At 48.4% G+C, this 17629-nt stretch overlaps 1 protein-coding gene across 1 annotated transcript in view; it reads left to right on the top strand.

Annotated features, from left to right (window-relative positions):
• ASB18 (ankyrin repeat and SOCS box containing 18) overlaps nt 1-15410 on the top strand; it is a 35609-nt gene extending 20199 nt beyond the window's left edge. Inside the window, exons 3-5 of the mRNA XM_045031894.1 lie at nt 5968-6472; nt 10596-10709; nt 15225-15410. Coding sequence (XP_044887829.1) covers nt 5968-6472; nt 10596-10709; nt 15225-15410 — 805 coding nt within the window. The remainder of the gene's footprint in view (nt 1-5967; nt 6473-10595; nt 10710-15224) is intronic.
• Nucleotides 15411-17629: the final 2219 nt, after the last annotated feature.

Below are 17629 nucleotides of genomic sequence, written 5' to 3' on the forward strand. Positions count from 1 at the left end.
GGACAGAATTCAGGAGTCAGGGACCTTCTTCTCAAATGCCCTGTCTCCAGCCACCAGAGAAACAAACCAAGGGACTATCAACTTGAAGGTCTCAACTGTAAGAGGAAGACACAAAGAGAGAGGCAGCCACTGAGATAAACAGGACCTCTGCCGTACTAGTGCATTCTATTCACATCTGTTTGCAGAGATACTTTTAATTTAATAAACTTGGTTACTTAAGATAAAACAAAAGCAGAACAGAAGCGCCTTGATGTGCAGGAAGCACCCTGCAGGGTCTCCAGGGAGCTTCATAACCATAACTAGCCTCATTGCTGTCTTTCTGTCTCCTCCTCAGAGGTAATTACATGGGCATCCGAGCGCTCTCAGAGATGGACATAAAGTTAACCCCCCCAAAGCTAATGTTGCACTGAGAGTATGTCTACATTGCATTGTAAACCCAAATCTGTCGGACCCAAGCTTGTGGGTTCAGTTTTCCAAGACCACACTTGAGAATCCACACTGCCTTGTAAGCCTGGACCCAACTCTGGTCTCACAACTGTGCTAACGCATCCATGCTGCGCTATACAGACCTTTTAACTTGGGTCTGTGGCTTGGCCTGCATTCACAGAGCAGAATGACAGGACTTAGACCCAAGTCAGGGTCAACAGCTCTGACCCACCCCCCTTAGCAGGGTTCAAGGACCTGTGTCCTGAGTGCTTGCTGACCCACGTCAGACTGATTCATGTGTGGACAGAAGGAGGGCATGGGCTCAAACGTGAGTCAGAGCCTGCGCTTCGTGTGCAGTGTAGACATGCCCAAAGTGTCTCTCCAGCTAGTGGAGAAGGAAGCTAAGAATCCTGGCAAACTGCCTAGAAGGACATGAAAGGCAGTGTCTGTATGGTAGTGAACTTTGGGAGGAAAGAGTTTAAGAAAATAACTAAAAAATAAGAGGCCATAAACATTGTTGAATTTTCTCCGGAATCACCCAGCCTCTCAGAACCAGCCATCTGACTTTGTGAGACGATGAAGAATTGTTATTTTACAGGCTAGTCTATACTACACTTATTTATGTACTGAATGTCCCCCTTATAGGTTCAATGGAAGAACTAAGCTCATCACCCACAATTCAGGAAAGCATTTAAGCAACGCAGAAACGTCCCCATCTTAACCAACCATGGGGACTGAAGGTGGAACCACCAAAGCGGAAAGCACAAGTGAAAGAGCCTCAAGCTGAGAGCTTCAACAGACCCATATCCTCTGTGGCTCAGGCATAGTGGCAAGTACATAGTGCACTAACCAGTGGGTTACATGATTCCCCTGGAGAGAAGACACTCATTCTCAGGCCCAGAGCCGTTCGAGTCCCCATGAGCCCCTGCTATGTGATCTCCACTGTTAGTCAAGATGGTGGCTATTGGACCAGGGACCTTCAGAGCTACATATGTGAGTCTCTATAGGCTGATCTAAAGAACCAGGGCCTTAGCAGGCTGTGAACTGGTTACAGAGGGGGACACATAACATGCACCAAACACTGGTATACACATAAGCTTAAGGGCTTTCCTAAACCAGGACCACAGTGCTGAGGTTAGTCCGATTTTAATTTGTCCTTTACAGGCCACCTTCAAAAACCAAAAAAAAAAAAAGGAGCTATGTCAATTTGCATGAGCTGGGGATCTAATTTCCATGGAAATATAACCACTGAATGAAAGAAAAATGAGAGAAGAGAGGAGAATTAGGTGGCTACATATGTTGTCAGAAGGGTCTCCAAACAGATTTTTCATTAGGCGTCTGGCTGGCCGTCTTTAACATGGTTACAAGTCAGACTGTTCTCGGCCAAAGCCAAATGGCAACGTATAAGGAGAGCTTAGGGGGAAGAAAACCTGCTTGAAGTTTGCATGAGTCAGTCTGGACCTGAGCAAGGATCATTTCAGTTAAATATCACCACTGAATATCACTAAACTCTGTAGCAGCATTCTTGAGCAAAGAAAGCAGGGGCACAGGATATATAAGAAGAAACTTTAGACAGGATTTTTACAGGCCAAGCCACAAAGGAGAGTAAATATCTGCGCAGAACCAAATAAATCAGATGTGGGCAATAGCCGTGAGATAGGGATTGCTGTACAGCTGTCAATACTGTCACATCGTCTCTATCATGAAACCTACATCCCAGAATATTTTCAAGGTCTTGCATTATTACCTGGGAGTCTCCCCTCCTCCCTCCTCTCATTACCTAATCGGAATCCTAATCACAGCATGGCCAGTTGTACCGGCATTGGTGCCAACTGCCCTTTGCATGTACTGCAGAACTTGACATTGTTTTGCCACCATGTCACAGTTACAACGGTTACAACGTCAACTTCTAGTAGAAAAAGTAGCAGTAATTTTGATTCATTTAGACTGGCTTATCACATTCACTTACTTGCACTAAAAAACCATTGGTGTGGACTGTTTATCTTTAACCCCCTTCTGTTTGTCAGAAGGCATTCTGTGCTGTGACAGAATATTGTAAAGGGGGGGTGGGGTGTCCTTTTAATGGCCAAGGTTTCATGACAGCCTCCCCCGGCCTGAGATCACTCCTTTGCAAATTTCCCAGATTACTTGTATTACAGGAATGTTTTTGTTTAAACACAAACCCTGTTCTTCTTGAAATGGCAGGTGCTGCCACATGGGACAGTCCCCAAAGTTGGGTAGCAAGCAATTCTGTACACTGCTCACAAAACACCTTCCTTTGGTGGGCTTGAACCAAGAAAGGAAGTGTTCCCTTGCAGTACACACAAGGGGTGAAATCCTACATTCCTTATTCAGGCAAAACTCCGAGACATCAGTGTGATTTCTGTCTGAATAAGGAGGGACTCAGGAAAGACTGCAGAGCTCAGCCAAGGAAGAAGACAAATGGGAAAAGCAGTTCTTGTTGGATAATTGCCACTCATGCCCCAATTCACTTCCAGCTCAAAGGTTTAACCTCAGAATGAAAACATCTGTTCTCCCATTGATGAGATTTCCCTTGCAAGAATTTGGAAATAGACCATTCTAGCATGAGTAAAGTTATGCTACGTTTGGAGAGCCAGAGAATATGTTTCAGCACCTTACATGTTTCTGAAACTAGGAGAAGGCCCGGGTGGTAGTTTTGGTCACTTAAATGGCAGAGTCAGAAATGGGTGGAGAAAGCATTTTTAATGCCAAACCTGCCCATGTGCATCACCCCATGCGTCTCAAAGCAGCCCGAGTCAATGCATTAGGTAGCTGTAGAAGTTTCTTTCCCTTGTAGTTATTCTGGCTCGATACCAGTGTGAACCGCCTTGACCACTGGCAGCCAAGGTCCAGAGAGTGGGTTTGATGTTTTCAGCTGAGACTCATTCTCTGATTCACTTACAGCTGATGTCTATTTAAAGAACCTTTCCTTTCCACGCTGCCTACCGCCTACACACAGACCCCTGCCCTAAGGCATACCTGTCAGACAAGAGTTGGATTATATGGATAGTCTGCATCACACTCTGGGGATGGTATCTACACCGAGAGATGAAACGACTGCAGACACATTGATTGCATGAACTGGCTGATGGTCTCATGCGTCCTTGCAATAATTTAATGTGTCTCCAGAGCAACATTGATTTTGACAAAACCTTTCTGGCACATCCACACGCAGTGGCCACCTTGTAACCTTGCCTGTACCAGTAGACGCTGGGTCTCCAGGACCACCTACTATGTAGTGCCCAGAGACCTTGCTGAGAGCTGGGGCTTTGGGGCAGTTGTAGGGATGGCACTGGGAGGACTGGCTGAAGCATCGTATCTTTCCATATGGAGAAGAAACCACAGGCTACACTGATACAGCCAGACCCCATCGTGGCCCAGGCATTGCAACCAGGCACTGACACCCAACATTTGTCAACTGCCTGGGGTTGGTATTGAGTGTGAACCTCTCCAACCGGTGCCCTTCCTTTCTCCTCGTGTGGCCAAGGCCCGGGACCTTAGCCCAGCGTTTGCTGCACTTGCAGCAATCAGCCAGAGTCACAGCTTTAACTTTTAAACAGCTGGGGCTAGAAGACTCTTTCACATAAGCCAAAGATGACCGCCTTTCTCCCCTGCGCCCGGAAAGCGCTTGTCGGTGGCGGTGTGAACCGCAGTCCCCAAAGCTGGATAGAGGAGCTAACGGCTAGGCGCAGCCATGGCATGCAGGGAGCGGGCTGCTCTCACCTTGCTCCAGTGTTGATAAGGCTGTGGATTTGGAGGATTATGCAAATACCACCCCAATACGCATGCTCAGTGAATATGCATGACCTCATTTCCATAATCCTCTCTAACTCCCTCCCTCCCCCATGCTCCTGCTTCCTCCTTGAGTTTCACCTTCCCCCCCCCACCCCTGATTTTCCTGTCTTGCCTGAGGCAACAAGACCTTTTCCCCTAAGCTCTGGCAGGGCCAGGAGATCCCCCCTTCTCCCTATGGAGTATTTTCTGGGGAGGGAGACCCAGAATCTTGCTCTCTCACCAATCTGCTGATGAGCTTCCTGTCTGCCCCCTACTCCGCACTGCAACCTGCTGTCCCCTCCCCCCCAGCTGGCTCTGCAGGGAAACCACAGCTGCTGTGTAGCTCTGCCAGGGAGACCCAGGTTCAATTCCCTACGCCGCTACAGCCGTCCTGTGTGGCCATCACTGAGCCTCTCCTTGCTGCAGTTCCGCCTCTGGCTGGGGATAGCATGAGAGTGTGGTGAAGATGAATGCTTTAAACACTGAGGTGATGGAAGCCGTATAAGTACCTTGGATAGATAAGGGAGAGGGAAGCAAGGAAGCCATCCCTGCCAGGATGCAGAGCCTCTGGGCTCATTTCAGGCTCCTTCTCTGGGGTTCCTGAGAGGTTGCCTGAAAAGCCCAGCAGAGGGGGCTGGAAACTGGATGTCTCCGGAGGAGACTTACCAGGTCTGATGACTCACAGCTGTTTGAAGAACAGAGGGGGCTCTACACTGGATCAAGGGATGTTTGCCTCAAGGTCAAGTCGCCAGTGCTATGCTGTTATCAGACTCCGAGAGCTCCCCCCACACATCACCCTCAGTGCTTATTCCGAGTGGGCTCCCTTGTGGGTGAAGCCCCTTCCAGATGCAGCGACATGATGATGCAGCCTCATGCTGGGCTCCCTATCCTGGGTGGGATGGTGCCAGAACCCTGGGCCTGACCACCACCCCCTTCAAAACACAGATGTCTCACCCACTGATTTGACCGCAGCATCTACACCTGTTTGACACCTCCATTGTCTCTCCTTTCCTCGCTGCAGCAAGCTTAACCTTCTTGTTCCCCCTTTCCAGGGCCTACATAGCACTCCGTCTCAGACTTCTTATCAGGTCACATCCCAGCCCACCCAGGATGTCCGCCTGCTTCCTTTTACCAGTTTCATCTCTATGCTTCCCCCTGCTCTTGCACACCACCCTCGATACACGGGATGCCCACACAGCACCGGCTTGCCAAGCATCCCCCACTCCCTCCTCTTCTGCACTGGCCATAAGTAGCAGGATAAGAGTGTTTTCTAAAAAGCACACACACAAAACATTTTTTCCCCTTCTGGTGGCCCAGCATGTGCTGGCTGCCTTGCATCTGCCGCACTGCAACCATCTCGGGCAGACGCTGCCGATTTTTCTGTGCATTGTTCTTAAAGAAAAAACAATTTACATTACATTTCAGTTCATTTTTAAATAAAGGCCGCTCATGTGTTTTGGATTCGCGTGGGCACCCCGTCAAGGTGAGCCACCCCAGCCTTAACCACATTGTTTCCATTCCTTCAACCTCGTGTCCCATCATGCCAATAGTACCTAAGTGAATTAGGAGCACACGTCCCATCAAAAGTCAGTGGCGGCCACTCGAGCTTATGGGCTCGTAGATCTGTTTTCTCTAATCTTAGTGGTCTCGCTAATGGGAGGTAGAAAAGATGGCCCAATAATAACCAAGTCATGCAACTCAGCTTCCATTTCTCCTTCAGTAAATGGCCGTGTCACTTCATTACAGATGTGCCAAACTGCTGGTGAAGTATGGTGCGATGGTTGATCTACCAAGTGAAGAGACACAGGAGACACCACTTCACATAGCAGCTAAACATGGCCTCTATGATCACGCTCTCCTGTACTTGAGGTACGGCGCTAGTGCGGATAGGAAGAACAGTCGGGAAGAAACGGCACTCAGCGTGACTTGCGGACAGGCAAAAGAACAAGAGGAGCAAGGAAGCTACTTGCAGGTGTGCAGCTTGCTGGTTATGTACGGAGCAGATGTCAACACCACAGATGAAGAGGAGAAGAGTCCTCTCCACAAAGCCTGCAAGAATGCTAGTCACGGCTTGGTCCAGTTTTTGCTGCAGAATAAAGCGGATGTGAATGCCATTGATTACAACGGAGCCTCCCCCCTGTCCTGTATCCTACAGACTGCAGCCTTCAAGCAACAATGGAGGCCACATCTCACAGTGCAGACACTGCTGAACCACGGCTCCCAAAAAATCTGGCCTATGGCCTTTGGGAAGGTACAGTCTCACGCGTTGGCTAGAGGCAGAGGCAGTTAGCCAGCATAAATATTGGCGAGGCTTTTCCAAGGCGATCAGTAAAGGGCTACAGTAAGGTTGGCCAACTGGTTGCTAGTTCTAATCCAGGCCAGTAATGGCGGAGGGCAATTAGCATCCCAGGGCTGTGCAGTGGCCTATGTGAAAAAGATTTGGTGGTTTCAGGCAACTTTCCAGCAGAGAGAAGTTCACATCACTGGCATCATAGAAGATGAGGGTTGGAAGGGACCTCAGAAGGTCATCTAGTCCAATCCCCTGCTCAAATCAGGACCAATCCCCAGACAGATTTTTACCCCAGTTCCCTAAATGGCCCCCTCAAGGATTGAACTCACAACCCTAGGTTTAGCAGGCCAATGCTCAAACCACTGAGCTATCCCTCCCGTTGGCCATCTCAGCAGAGACTGACTTGCTCTCTTAGCCTCCTCTGAAGTGATCCTTCTGGCTACGGTGGGGCAGTGAGGGCTGAAACTTGCAGTGCAGTTTCCTGGACTGTCCCTGATCTGTAACTAAGCAGAGGAATTAGCCCTCTGAGGCCAGACACCCAGCACCTTGCCTGAGCACTAAATTCACTCACACATTTCTTTTAAAGAAGGGAGGACAAAGCCTCTTTCAAAGGGCCGATGGCAGCACTCAGCTGGCTGCTGAGTGAGTGGTGAGCAGCTCTACTCGATGTAGGAACGGGAACAACAAGCTAATAGTGCCCCACTCACATAGCGTGGCGTGACAGTGGGGAACATTTTCAACAGTACCTAAGTGACTTAGGCACTTAGTACTATACTGGCATTAGAAAAGGTTCAGAGAAGGGCAACTAAAATGATTAGGGGTTTGGAACGGGTCCCATATGAGGAGAGATTAAAGAGGCTAGGACTTTTCAGCTTAGAAAAGAGGAGACTAAGGGGGATATGATGGAGGTATATAAAATCATGAGTGATGTGGAGAAAGCGAATAAGGAAAAGTTATTTACTTGTTCCCATAATATAAGAACTAGGGCCCACCAAATGAAATGAATGGGCAGCAGGTTTAAAACAAACAAAAGGAAGTTCTTCTTCACACAGCGCACAGTCAACCTGTGGAACTCCTTGCCTGAGGAGGTTGTGAAGGCTAGGACTATAACAGCGTTTAAAAGAGAACTGGATAAATTCATGGAGGTTAAGTCCATTAATGGCTATTAGCCAGGATGGGTAAGGAATGGTGTCCCTAGCCTCTGTTTGTCAGAAGGTGGAGATGGATGGCAGGAGAGAGATCACTGGATCATTACCTGTTAGGTTCACTCCCTCTGGGGCACCTGGCATTGGCCACTGTCGGTAGACAGGATACTGGGCTGGATGGACCTTTGGTCTGACCCAGTATGGCCATTCTTATGTTCTTAACTTACACCTCATTGCAAGTCACTGGAGCGTTGCAAAATAGACTTAGAAACCTGAGCTCCACTGATTTGCAATTAGATGAAGTTCCTAAGTCACTTTTGAAAATGGGCCTGAAGAGCCTAAATCAACAGAGGCACTTTGGGAAATGTTCTCCAGTGCGATAATAGTGACTGTCAGCTTCCATTTCGAGAGGGAAACATTTCTTGCGGTAAGTTTACATCATTTTCTTTAGAAACTTGTCAATTGAATACAGCACCCAAAGCAGGGTACAAACTTGAAATATGCTGCCAACATGCAGTCAATTCACTTACGTGTTGAGGACTAAACATTTCCTCTGGGTAACACCAGTGAAGAAAATGGCGTTACCCTAGATATTAACCTGGCCCTAGAAGGCTTCTGTCTTATGAACTCTGTCCCATGTACACAGGCCACTCTGTGCTCACACCTGTGTAGGCAGAACCATCAGAGCTGGGAGCATCTAGCTAGTAAACTCTAAGCTAGGCAGGGCATCAAGTAAAAGCTCTCAAACTGCAGCAGAATGTCAGTGTCTTTCACAAACCAAAAAAAGTCCAAGATAAATTAAACAGCTAAACCATGTCCCACTGCTTGGCCCCTTTCTAGGGCCTTCTCGCCTGAGCTGGGGGCCTTGGGCAGGTGCCTACCTGCTCCCAGCAAGTAGCTGGAGCTCAGTCCCCATTTAGCTGCTTGTTGGCCTTTGATCTAAGGACCAGGTGACCTGCAGCTATGACCTGAACCCTGGGAGGCAGCTAATTACCGTCGTTCCATTGGGAACTTAAAGGACCATCACATCCCCTGACATAAACAAATAGTTCTGGGTTTGGGAAGGAGGCAAGGTAAGGTTGTTCGATTTATCCATCTGTCTCAAAATCTGTGATGTTCCTCCCTGGAGTCAGTGCAGTTACACTAAGAATTCATGTGAACAACTGCGTACAGGGTGATTTTTTTATGTGCCCAATTCAGCACTTCATTAGTCCAGTCTGTGGCTGGTGCGCCTCCGCTAAGGCTTCGTCTATGCTGGAACCTGAACGACAGAAAAAACCACACCCTCGAACGACAAAAGTTTTGCTGACGAAAAGCATCGGTGGGAACAGCGCTTTGTCGGCAAGAGAACTCTCTCCTGCTGACAAACAGCAGCTACGCCGCGCGCCTTTTAGCGGCACGGCTGTAGCAGCCCACAGCGTAGACATAGCCTAAGTTACACAGTGGTGAATCACACCCCATATATTTTTTGCCACCTGGCCTTGAGAGGTGCTGAGTGCCTCTCAGCATCAGGCCCTTAGCGTCCTATATCATTTGGCTTTAAATCATCTTTTAATGAGAAATGCTGGTCACATGCAGACAGAGGGTAAAGTTTTCAAAAGTGCAGGGGCTTATTGGCGTCCATGTTTGTGTTAATTAAATATATGTTGGAAACTTAGTTCAGTGATCAGAGAGGTTTATATCCTGCTGAGAATGTTCCATTGGCCTTAGACACCTACGTCATTTGGACACTTTTTAAAATTTTACCCAGAGTACTTTGCTTTGTAAAGGGGTGACTTGTTGATGGCCTGTGAAAGTGCTCAAATTCAATCTGACTTGAGAGGCGGTAACCTTTCACTGGGATCTTGCTGCCTGGAGTAATGAAATGTGGAGTGATTGAAATGTTTTGTGGTGATGGGTGTATGATGTCTATAGGAGGGTAAGGGGGAAAAGGGTTAGGATAGGCTGAAACTAGCTTTGTTGTGGAGGCTAGGAAACAGACAGTGCCCTATGTATCTATCTATCTATCACAGAGCCATGGCATATCAACTTTGTATTTTTGTCATCAAAGTAGTCTTGCTATTGCTTTGCATTTCATTGATTTTACCTCAAACCATAAAGAAAATATTATCCTGGCTTATGCACAAGCAAAGAGTGTAAACAAAAAGCAAATGGTGCATCCAGCAAAAATAACCTCACAATGAAAGCAAGCCTTCCAATGATTTTTGCATATGAAGGAGATTTAGGGACTTGCTACAGAGCAGAACTTCTTTTAATATTGTGTGCACCATTCCCAAGGACTGCCTTGGTTAAGTGGCTCACACAGACAATTGGGCTGTCATTGGCGAAACCTCTGATCAGGGGCGGCTCTAGGATTTGTGCCGCCCCAAGCAGGGCGGCACGCCGGGGGGCGCGCTCTGGCGCTCGCCAGTCCCACGGCGCCCGTGGACCTCCTGCAGACGGGCCTGCGGAGGGTCCGCTGGTCCGCGGCTCCGGTGGACCTCCCACAGGCATGCCTGCAGATGCTCCACCGGAGCCTCGGGACCAGCGGACCCTCCCCAGGCACGTCTGCGGGAGGTCCAGCGGAGCCTCGGGACCAGCGGACCCTCCGCAGGCACGTCTGCGGGAGGTCCACCGGAGCCTCGGGACCAGCGGAGCCTCCGCAGGCACGTCTGCGGGAGGTCCACCGGAGCCGCGGGACCAGCGGAGCCTCCGCAGCCATGCCTGCGGGAGGTCCGCCGGAGCCGCCTGCTGCCCTCCCGTGGGACGCCACCCCAAGCGCGTGCTTGGCGCGCTGGGGTCTGGAGCCGGCCCTGCCTCTGATCCTTTCATTTAGTGACACAATGAAAAGTGAAACCTCCAGTCGTCCACATTTGGGTTTTTGAAGAGCCTCAGCCCTGAGGCGTGTACGGCACCCCCAGTGAAACCTCACAACATCACCTCTGCATTTGTTCCTCTAGGTGCTGAGGTCTTGTGCATCTGTGCCAGAGATCATTGAAATCCTCTTCAATTCCTACTCTCAAGTCCCCATCTCCGAGCAGTGGCGGGAGGCTATTCCAGAGGAGATATTTCAGGTAGGAAAGCTCTGGGCTGGTTTATTAGATATGCCTATAGCCAGTGGCGTAGTTTTGCCTCCCAAGACATGGGCTGATGTCCCACAGAGCCTGAGGCCACGCCACCATGAGACTTTGAGCACTGCACGTTCCTTCCCACACCACTCCCACCATCAGAATGGCTGCCTCTTCCACCTGCCCTGCACACATGTCAATAACCAGACCAGTGCAAGGCAAGGAAAAATCGAGCCCCTGCTTTTGCACCCAATTGCATAGGAGCCTGCTCTAAAAATGAAACTAGCCAAATGGCATCCAGGCCAAGTACAGTTTCCAGCGGATGGAGCAAATGGAAAAGAGCAACTCCAAAATGAAGATTAAAATATGTTCAAACTGACCTTAAAAAAAGAATGTTTACCCTGGGAACGTTTTATATAGCCCAGACCTAAGTTTTACACTCGATTAATGCCATCAGTTCAAAAAGCGTTACTCCTGATTTACACCAGCGTGAGAGCACAAGACGGCCCAACGTGGTAACTGATACGTGCATTTGTGACATCACTTCCCTGCAGGTCCTGCACTGATGACAAGAAATGAGTTGCGATGGTCAATGCAAATCCAAGCATACAAAGTTACAGTCAAAAGGGCCAACAACGGAACGCTTGTTTTGAATGTGCTTTCCAGTTTTCTCCATATTGACAGTCTGCACAAAGCCGGCCTTAGCTCAATGTCTGTTAGAAGAGAAAGGCTCAGAATAGCTTTAGTTTTCAGTTTATTTCGTTTTTTAAATGTTGGAGAGTAACAAAAATAATGGCGGGGCAGTGCATAGCTGAGAGTAAAGGGAAATACAGCCTGAGTCCTCTAGTCAGTTCTATTTCCGACCCAAGCTGGAGGCAGCATGGTACAATGGGCATGGCACTTACCTAGGACTCAGGAGACTGGCTGTGCCACTGACCATCTGCGGGACCTTGCACGAGCCGCTCTATGTCCCTTCCCACCACTTGTCTACTTAGACTGGAAGTGCTGTGGAGTGAGGCCTGTCTTGTTTGTACAGCACCGAGCACAATGAGGTCCCAATTTCGATCTGCCTCTCTAAGCATTACTGTACTAGAAATAATAATTGCACACACAAAAACCCTACATTAGAAGACCATTAAGGTTGCAAAGTTAAGCATTCAATAGTTAAGCAATGCCTGGCAACGTTAACTCAACCCCTCTTGCACACATGCATTACGATACAGTCTCGATTACATACTATTTTTTCCACAGGACCCTTGCCAGGCATACCTAGAATAAGATTAATAGTGATCAAAAGTTGTTACCCTCTGATGGCTGTTTGTGAAATAAATAGGTGATCTCAGGTCAGCTACTAGTGTGCAGGTTTCCACATCATGAAGCCATTTGGCCTTATGTAGCAGGGGAGCCAAGGACTGAAATCTGAACGACAATCTCATTCCTAGGAGAGATTCCTCCAGGTCCCAGCTGAGGTTGCATTGGTGTGAAGAGTGGGGGAAGCCCTTGCACTTCTAGTGCTGTCTCTGCCATGGGCATACAGAGGAGTATGGCCAAGCCTGTCCCTGTCACGCGTGCTGGAGTCACCCAACAAAATGTAAATGTTCAGGGGAAAAATTCAGTGTGAGCCGTTTTGCTGCTGTTTCTGGAAATAAGGGCGTGTCCCTTCCTGGTGAGATTTGTGAGAGAATGCTGAAAAGAGGAAGTTCTGAAGAGTGAAGGCTGCAGAGACAGTGTTAGAACATGAGATGCTCATTGCACCTTTGCGGCATTGGCATGCAGAAACTCAAGGCACCATGATCCCTAGATAAGAACATAAAAGCGGCCAGACTGAGTCAGACCAAAGGTCCATCTAGCCCAGTCTCCTGTCTTCCGACAGTAGCTAATGTTAGGTGCCCCAGAGGGAATGAACAGAACAGGCAATCAAGTGAAAGCCCAGTTGCCCATTCCCAGCTTCTGGCAAACACAGGCTAGGCACACTTCAGGGCATGGTTTTGAATCCCTGCCCAACCTGGCTACTAGCCATTGATGGATCTATCCTCCATGAACTTATCTAGTTCTTTTTTGAACCCTGTTATAGTTCTAGATAGTTTGCACTAGCAATCTCTGGCATATGGTCTTGGGATGATAGCTATATCTGAGCACCACACAATCTTGAATGCAGCGAGCCTCACAAGAGAGTGGCAACTGAGACATAGAGACTGTAAGGGAGTTACCCAGAGTCTCACAAGGAGTCTGTGGCAGAGCTGGGAACACAACCCCGGTCTCCAGGATGCAGCCTTAATCACAAGGCCACCTGCTTTTCTGCTCTGTCTCCTCAGGGAACGTCTACACTACAGTCTAAGATGATATTGCAGTTCAGCTAGGGATACCCGCACCGGATTTGATCTAGCTAGTAGCGATAAAACCAGCAGTGTAGACACAGGCACTGACTTTTCATTGTGCCAGAGGGTGCTCGATCCCCAGCTATGTCCCAGACCTCGCCCCCACTCCACCCTTCCCTCAATGCCACACCCCCGCCCCACTCCAACCCTGCCCCACTCTTCCCGCCCCATTCCACCCCCTCCCCTGAGCGTACCCCATCCTCGCTTCTCCCTCCCAACCTCCTGCACACCGCAAAACAGCTGATTGCAGTGGGCAGGAGGCACGGGGAGGGAGGGGGAGGCACTGATCCATGGGGCCCATGGTGGTGAGGAGGCACTTGGGGGGTGGAGGAGAGCTGATAGGGAGGCTGCCGGTGGGTACTCAGCACTCACCATTTTTTCCCCGTGGATGCTCCAGCCCTGGAGCACCCACGGAGTCGGTGCGTGTGAGTGTAGATGCAACAGTGTGAGCTGTACATGCCTACCCAGGGACCCCGAATAGGTACACTTGTGCCACCACAGCTTCACGGGCACTATTTTTGCCGTGCTAGCTAGATGAAAGCTCACCCAGGTATGCCTGCCCGTGCTACAATCAAACCTCCGATTTCCCTGCAGATGTGCTCTCATCCCCTCTCAGTCTTGCCACCGTGGGACAGTCCTCGAATATTCTGAGTTCACACTTGGCTTGGGTCAGGGAAGGAAGGCAAGAGTGGTTGTAAGCCACCGTTACACCCTCCCCAGTCCTGGGAAGCCACCGCACAGCTCTAGCTAGCACCAGCCAGAATTGTTCCCTAGGGACTGTTCCTTCCGCCAGCAAACTGCACTCTGGCCCCTCCCTCACTAGTCCCCATCATGTCCCCTTTCACCTGGACCCCCCCTCCCTGCTCCTAGCCAGCCCCAATATGCCCCCTGCCTAAGGCGGCAAGTATCAGGGGGTAGCCATGTTAGTCTGGATCCACAAAAACAATGAGGCATCCGGTGGCACCTTAAAGACTAACAGATTTATTTGGGCATAAGCTTTCATGGGTATTTCATGCATCTGAAGAAGTGGATTTTTTACCCACGAAAGCTTATGCCCAAATAAATCTGTTAGTCTTTAAGGTGCCACCGGATGCCTCGTTGTTTTTAAGGAGGCCAGGAGGGGCTGGCATAATGCCCCATACCAGGGCAATCATCAGCTGCCCCTTTATGGCAGCATTCGGTCTCTTTGCACTGCTCTTGTAACCACAGCAGCGATCTAGCATCTGTCGCTTGGTGTATTTGTGAACGGCTTTGAATGGCTGCAGTACGTCCCCCCCTATTTCTATTGCTTCCTTCCACTAACAGAGTTCCTGCTTAGCTCACCAAGCTCAGGCCTGTGTTTTTTGTGTCCTCGGGTCATAAGAGCCAAGCTAGATGCTGTGGGACAAGGCTGGGCTTTACAAAGCGCAAACCTGGCCTTTGTCAATCCTTTGAAAACCCCCAGCCTTGCCCCACAGAGTCAATGGGGCCCAAACTCCTGTGAAGACCTAGGGCTACAACATTTAAAATCTCCCCCACCGCCTTCCTTTTCTGGGTGTACATCAAATTGTTAGCCAGGGAGACCAGGCCTCAGCCCAGCTAAAATCTCACCCTTGTATGTTTACAACCGGTGGATGGCAGCATATAGGTATGCGGCAATGAGCACTACAATGGCAGTCGCTGATTGCTGCTGCAGCCTTCGATCCTTGTAGATCTACCCCAGCCACACTTGGTAAGAAAAAGAAAAATGGCATCTAAGGCCTGTTCTCTGTGCTTTCTGCAGTTGTTTCTACCAAGGATTAAGCAGCCATCTTAGACGCTCCATGTCTCCTGTACTTCGCGTCAGCACGCTAATGCTTTATGAAGAATTCTGCTGTCAAGTACATTTAAAATCACAAACAAATAAAACTGTTTTCCACAATGAGGTGTTGTACCTGCAGAAATGTTGTGTGTGTCCTTTCGGATGGGAATTACTTTTATAGCTGTGTTTCATCTCAGAGAATCCTACCAATACCTAGACTTCTTAACATGCGATAATGCTGTTTCGGTAATGCTGTTACCTTACTTAATCTCATCGTGCCATTGATTTTCAGTTTGAAAATGTTCTGTTTTGTCTAGCTTATCCAAAAACTGAATTCAAGATTTACTCTCTCTTGCTTTACAGATGCACCTGCCCTTTTATGAATCCTTTTTCATGCTGGCATGCACACCTAGGTGTCTGCAACATTTGTGCCGTTTCGCCATTCGGAACCAGTTTGGCAGCAAATGCCACTACCTTATCCCCTCATTACCTGTGCCCAAACCCCTACAAAACTACCTGCTGCTGGAGCCTGAAGGAATACTGCTTTGAGGTGCGGGGGTTTTACTACCCGAGCCTCAGCCGGGTATTACGGTATCTTTTGTGTGTGCCTTTAGAATTCAGGATCTGTCATTTCCATTATAAATAACTGTTTTTCAGGGATATACACTGTAACTTAAAAATTTGCTTTCAGTTGAAACTTTGTATAGAATGTTTTTTAACCACATTATATGTTAAGGTTACGCTTATCAATTGTCTATAAAGGGTTAACAAATGAGTAATAACTGTTATAAGCATATTACAGACATGAGTAGTACGTGTTATAAAAACTTAATTGAAGTCAATGAGACGACGCATATGCATAATGTTAAATGGGTGTAAGCATCAGCAGGATCTAACCCGTGTGCAGTCCTAATGATTTCAGTGGTATTACTCTCATGAGTAAAGAAAGCCAAATCTGGCCCTTAATAGAGTCTCTGCTGTAACCTTTGGCAGAATGCTGGCACTGATGAGGATAACCTATAATATAGAAAGGCTTGGCAGAATTCTATTTTTATTTTTTTTTATCATTTTGATAGATAATATCAATATTTATTTTTGAGCATTTTTATCGATGTAAATTTTCAGGGTTAACCAAATTATGGACTTGAAGCATGTTTTTATCAATTAAAATGTTCAAAGTTGCAGGAAATTATGCAGGAGCAGACAATTAATTAATGACAGTGGCTGATAAGATTCCAAAAGTCAAAGCTTTATAAGCCACTCAAGCACAAATTGTCAACATCACACGTCAAAATATACAAAGCCTTAAATCTGGAATGCATCCCTGTTTTTACTATTCATTTGCTAGTCCATTTGTAACAAGCCTAATTCAAAGCTCTAAATCGCTGGACTTTGACTCTAAGAAGTTCTCAAGCAACATTTGTCTTACTTTGCCTAGCTGTAAATTTTGATTATTATCAATGGAAATATTTTTTCATCACTTTGTAAGTGTATGGTGGAATCCGCATTTATTGACATTTGCCAATAAAAATCTAATTCTTCCAAGCCTAAATAGAGACTAGACCCTATTAGCATTTCAATTGTCCTTTAAAGAACAGGCTGCTGGCTGAAAGCTGGCTACTCTACATACACACGAACTTTTTCTTTGATCCCTATATTAAAATTAAAATAGCTCCATCCTACCACAGGCAGCTTGCAGTATCTCCAAAGATGCTCTTGGCACCACATATGAGTGCAGCTCTGCTCTGAGCATGTGTCACGATGCACTGACCCTAGTCACATGGTGGGGCCCCTCCGATCACGCTGGTATGGACTAACAGGACAGCTGGGGAGTGTTCGTTTGAAAACTAAGGGAAGACATTAGGATCCTTTCTAAATCTATATAATATAAATTTAAAATAACAGTGTTCTGACCAAAACATGGAGTGTTAGACTAATGGCCGTTGAGCTCTCTTTAACCCTCTTACATCCAGGCACCGGAGCAGGGATTTTCAAAGGTGTTTTAGGCAGTCAGGTGTCCAGCTCCCAATGAGTTTCATTATTTTATGTCTTCCAGTGGGAACTCTGCACTAATCTCCCTTAGGCTCCTTTCGAAAGCATCCCAGCCTACAGCAAATAAGGCAAAGAAACATTACACTGTGGGTGAAATCCTGGCCCCATTGCCATCAATGGCCAAACTCCCTTTGATTTCAGTAGGGCTAGGATTTCACCCAGTAAGTGGGGATGAACTCAGAGATTCCAAGGCCAGAAGGGATCATTGTGATCATCTAGTCCACCCTCCGTGTAGACGAGTGGACTTGCCCCTGTGGCGCCTCCTGCTGGTGACTTCTGGGAATTAGCTCTTCCAGCTCCAGAGCGCCCTCTGCAGGCCAGTGATCTGCCTGTCCTCTGACCCCCCGTGTCCCTCCCTGGACCCAGTGCCCTTCTACCTGGGGTGCTGCCCCCTGGCAGTAACCCCTCAGCCTTAGGGTCTCCCCTCCCCGGGGAACCCCCACCCTCTATCCCCGCCTCGCCTCAGTATAAGGCCACTGCCAGTCATCGTCTAGCCCCACACTCTGGGGCAGACTGCAGTATCAGCCACTCATCACAGGCAAGGAGGGTTTGGACCTGCTGCCTTGGCCTACCCCTGGGCTGCCCTATGCAACCCCCAGTACCTGTTAGCCCAATGCTAGGCCGCAGCCTGGGGCTTTCCAGGCTGGAGCTCCCCAGCCTTTCCCCAGCCCTGCTCCACTCAGGTACCCTGTGTCTAGCTCCCTGCAGCCAGGCCC

The sequence above is a fragment of the Mauremys mutica genome, chromosome 10 (assembly GCF_020497125.1).
Source record: "Mauremys mutica isolate MM-2020 ecotype Southern chromosome 10, ASM2049712v1, whole genome shotgun sequence".
Taxonomy (NCBI): Eukaryota; Metazoa; Chordata; order Testudines; family Geoemydidae; genus Mauremys; species Mauremys mutica.